Source organism: Drosophila pseudoobscura, chromosome 2 (genome assembly GCF_009870125.1).
Source record: "Drosophila pseudoobscura strain MV-25-SWS-2005 chromosome 2, UCI_Dpse_MV25, whole genome shotgun sequence".
In the NCBI taxonomy this organism is placed as follows: Eukaryota; Metazoa; Arthropoda; class Insecta; order Diptera; family Drosophilidae; genus Drosophila; species Drosophila pseudoobscura.
The window spans coordinates 31,468,248-31,472,062 of NC_046679.1; the positions used below are offsets into that span (position 1 = coordinate 31,468,248).

The 3,815-nt window shown below is 35.2% G+C and overlaps 1 protein-coding gene across 1 annotated transcript; it reads left to right on the forward strand.

The window, feature by feature from the left end:
• The first annotated feature begins 452 nt into the window (after positions 1 to 452).
• LOC6898008 (tetratricopeptide repeat protein 12) lies at positions 453 to 1,414 on the forward strand. Its single transcript, XM_002138065.3, has 3 exons — positions 453 to 676; positions 734 to 1,087; positions 1,154 to 1,414. The coding sequence occupies exons 1-3, from the start codon at positions 507 to 509 to the stop codon at positions 1,368 to 1,370; spliced, it is 741 nt and encodes a 246-aa protein (XP_002138101.1). The 5' UTR covers positions 453 to 506; the 3' UTR covers positions 1,371 to 1,414.
• The last annotated feature ends 2,401 nt before the right edge of the window (positions 1,415 to 3,815 follow it).

Here is a 3,815-nt window from a genome sequence, read left to right on the forward strand (position 1 = left end):
TTTTTTCTTTGGCTATTTCCGCAGCACTCTCTTCTATCGCCTTGGATTTTTCTCTCGCTTGGGTTTTATTTTTTCCGCAAATTACATTCGCAATTGCTCATTGATTTTTGCATTTGAAATTGGGATTTTCCAGCATGCACCATTTTTAAATGCATTTTTTTTTTTTTTGGTTTGGCAATTTCCTGGCCTTGCCGCTTGCCGTTTTTAATTGTGTGTGCATTAAAATTCGCAAACGCAATGATGCATTTTTAATTCAAATTAAAAAACGCCAGTGGCGCGTGCAAATTGTATGCAAAAATCAGGCCCCAAACTCTCAAACCATTTTCCATGGGTGGGGGTTTGGGTTGCGGAATTTATGTGGTTTTTTGGGCTGGCGACAAAAAAGTCAATTAATTTGAGAAGAATATTTAATCACGAGATGGAGGTCTGCCATAGTTTTTCCTGTCAAATTTCTAAAACATTTATAAACACGATTAGAACCGAATTAGGCACACACAAACACAAAAATGCCTCACACACACGGGGGAATATCGGACAAAAAGACTGAACCAGAGGTCCCACCAGATTATGCCATATATCAGCATCCACAAACGGATGAGGTATTCCTGCACAGTCCATCACTGGTCGATGATGTGCTGCAATTTATGGAAACCATAGGCGATGCCAGCAAAAATGAGTGGGTATTTTTTTAACCATTTTTATAGCCCCTTTATGGTTAACTTTCCTTATACAGGGCCTCCGCTGCCACCAAGGAGAAGAAAAACTACAGTGAAAAGCTGACGGATGACAACTTTATGGTCACCAGTCGTTTGATATTCGGCGCCAGCTATAAGCGTAGCAGATCAAAGACCAAAGTCACGGCCAATACAAATACGTTTACATTCATGCGGCAGGTCGATCAGGATCTAAAGAGCCGCCAACAGGCGCGCATCGAGCGGGAGCGCGTGGCCGAAAACTTCCGGCGTTTGGGCAATCACGAGTACCGCAAGGAGAACTACGAGCTGGCCGCACAGCACTACACCCGAGGTCTGGCCACCATCAATGACACCCCCGTGCTCTATGTGAATCGTGCCCTGTGCTATCTCAAGTGGGTCCTTCTTTCTCTCTGAATTTCCCTAGAATTCTGCCTGTAAGTCTCCCCTTCTGTTTTTAGACGCCGTGAGTTCAAGCGTGCCATCATGGACTGTGATTATATTTTAACGTATTTGGATGAGAAATATCTGCGTGCCTGGCTCTACAAGGCAGCCGGCCACAAACGTTTGAACGACGAGGAACAGTACCAGCGGAGTGTCTACATGGCCAAGCGTTCGAATCACACAGAATATGAAGCTATTGACAACTTTTTGGATAAGATGCGATCGTACCTTTGAGCGAGAACATCAGAAAAAATATTCGGTAAACAATCAAAAAAAAATTAAGTTTAGGTTTAGTTTCGGTTACAGAAAGCATAGGTACAGTTTTTTTTCTCGCGAAATGTTTTCTAGGGATCGTCAAGATTATAATTAGTTTAATAAAAATTATGAAATGAAAATGAATTTCTTATTATTAGTGTTAAAATACAAATTAAGAATAAAAACGAAACAAATTATTTTTATAAATAAATATAAATATATGAAAAAATATATAAATTTTAAATAAAAACGAAATGTTTATTTTTTTATTTACAATTTTTTTATAACTCTTCATTAAAATTTGTATAATACAAATTTATGAAAAATATGGCATTTTTTTAAATTGAATTTTGAAGGTAAACATTTTTTTTTAACAATTTAAAAAATATATATATGTAATTTGGAGTTTTTTAAATTGAATTTTAAAAGCTTTAAATATAAACAATTTTTTGCCGCAAAATATATTTAAAAAAAAATAGATTAAATTTCATTTTTCCCGCAAAAAAATTAAAAATATGAATTTTTATTAAATTTTTTTTTATTTTTATTTAAAATGTAAAAATGTATTTAATTTTATAATTTGTATAATAAAAATTGAAAGTAAGACCAATTTTTTCCCGCAAAAATTTAAAAAAAAAATGAATTTTTATTAGATTTTTTTTTCATTTTTATTTACAATTTTAAATGTATTTAATTTTTTAATTTGTATAATAAAAATATAAAATAAGAATTAAAATTTCACAAATCATGATAATTGGGAATAAAAGTTTATCCTGTTTCAGGATATCTCTTTCCATCGAAGAACGACCTTTCAATACTTTCTCAAAAGATACGAGGGTACGTTTTTGTTTTCTCAGAAGAAAACAACAGGATCTCTGTAAAAAAAAACCACTAAATATTCTACTCTACAGATTCTTCCCTTACTAAATCTTCCCTCATCTTTGGCCTCCTTCAATCTTTGCTCTGTTCTCTTCGCCTCATCTTTCATTATGATGCCAATCAGTGGGAAAAACTCCCATTTTGTTCGCACTGAATTTTCTCATTTCCGCTTTGGTATTGAGGAAAGCCAACACCTTACGCGGCGATGATGTTTCAACAACTTTTCAGTTGATTAGCCGGGCATTTTCTTTCACTCATTTTCTTTGCCCGTAATTAACTGCCAGCTCATAAAACGAAAGAGAAAATCTTCAACAAATTGATAAAAGGATGGGAAAAGAAAAGAAATAGAAAGAAAAGCCAAAGGAAAAGTCATTGAAAAAATTAATTGAAAAAAGGTTTTCACTTGACTCTTGAGGTGGTTATGGGATGTGTCTAAAAACTGCACTTCAAATCTAAGGAAAAGCAATTTTATAAAGTCTGATAATTCCATTTGACTTGTGGCTGTGCCTTCTGCCATTCTGCTCTGGCCATTAGGTGGACCAAATGTCGGCCAGAAGTTGACCCAAATATTACTCCAGCAGCTGGACATTTCGTAGGCAACAAAAATTGGACAAGGACTACCACTACGACTGTGGCTAATGTTCTCTCTACTGAGTCCAGAGCTTGACTTTTGCCCACTTTTGCTGGCTCTGTCTCTCTCGCAGTCAATTTGATTTTTTAATTAAATTTATTATGGCAAACAGCATAAAATTTTATGTGGTTAGGGAGGTCCGTTCCATTTCTGGGTCACATTGCTAATGACTCTTCGAGATGCAGTTGCAAGCACTGTGTGGCAGCCTCTGCTCCAGCTCCTGCTTCTTCTGCTTCTGCTGCTCTTTGGACAGTAATCTGCTGCTAATGCCTTTTGGGTCTCTCTCTCTGCGTTTTGGTCTGTGAGTGTCCTCTGTATCCATGTCCTGCCAGTGCGACTTGTTTATTCAATTATTTTTTATGAAAATTGTATTTACCATTCCAGACCCGTTTGTCTTTTTTTTATCCATGAAATATGCTCGTATATATTTTATTTGATATTTTTGCTGAAGAGACAAAAATAATATGAATTGTAGCTTAAGGTATGTTGTTTTTTTCTCTCTATTTTTCTCTAAAGAAATCCTTTTGATGAAAAGTAGTTTTTTCTCGGCATTTTGTACAGATTTTTCAATGGCTCTAGAAAATCAATTTACAAATTGTAGGATTTTTCTTTATTATTTTATTTGTTTTTGGATTTATGTGCAAAGAATATTCCATATTTCTGGTAATTAATTGAGAATAGACTTTAGTTTCAAGTGTGTCTGTGAAGTTTCTTATTTTTTAAATATTTAATTAAAGATTTCTTGAAATTTGTTGTACTTGAAATTACTTTGCGGCGGAAAACACCTGAGCCTGAGCCGGAGCCTCTGGATGGACATAAAATAAAACGAAATTTAATTGAGGGCCAAAGAGCCAGCCTCCACTGCCTCTTTGGCATGGACCCGGCCTAAATCCCAAATGTTTATGTTCAGGTCG

Bases quoted from the DNA above. Each gene is read 5' to 3' on its own strand.
- LOC6898008 (XM_002138065.3), top strand. From the start codon at position 507: ATGCCTCACACACACGGGGGAATATCGGACAAAAAGACTGAACCAGAG. The intron at 677-733 runs GTGGGTATTTTT...TTCCTTATACAG, and splicing joins GGCGATGCCAGCAAAAATGA to GGCCTCCGCTGCCACCAAGG. The intron at 1,088-1,153 runs GTGGGTCCTTCT...TTCTGTTTTTAG, and splicing joins CGTGCCCTGTGCTATCTCAA to ACGCCGTGAGTTCAAGCGTG.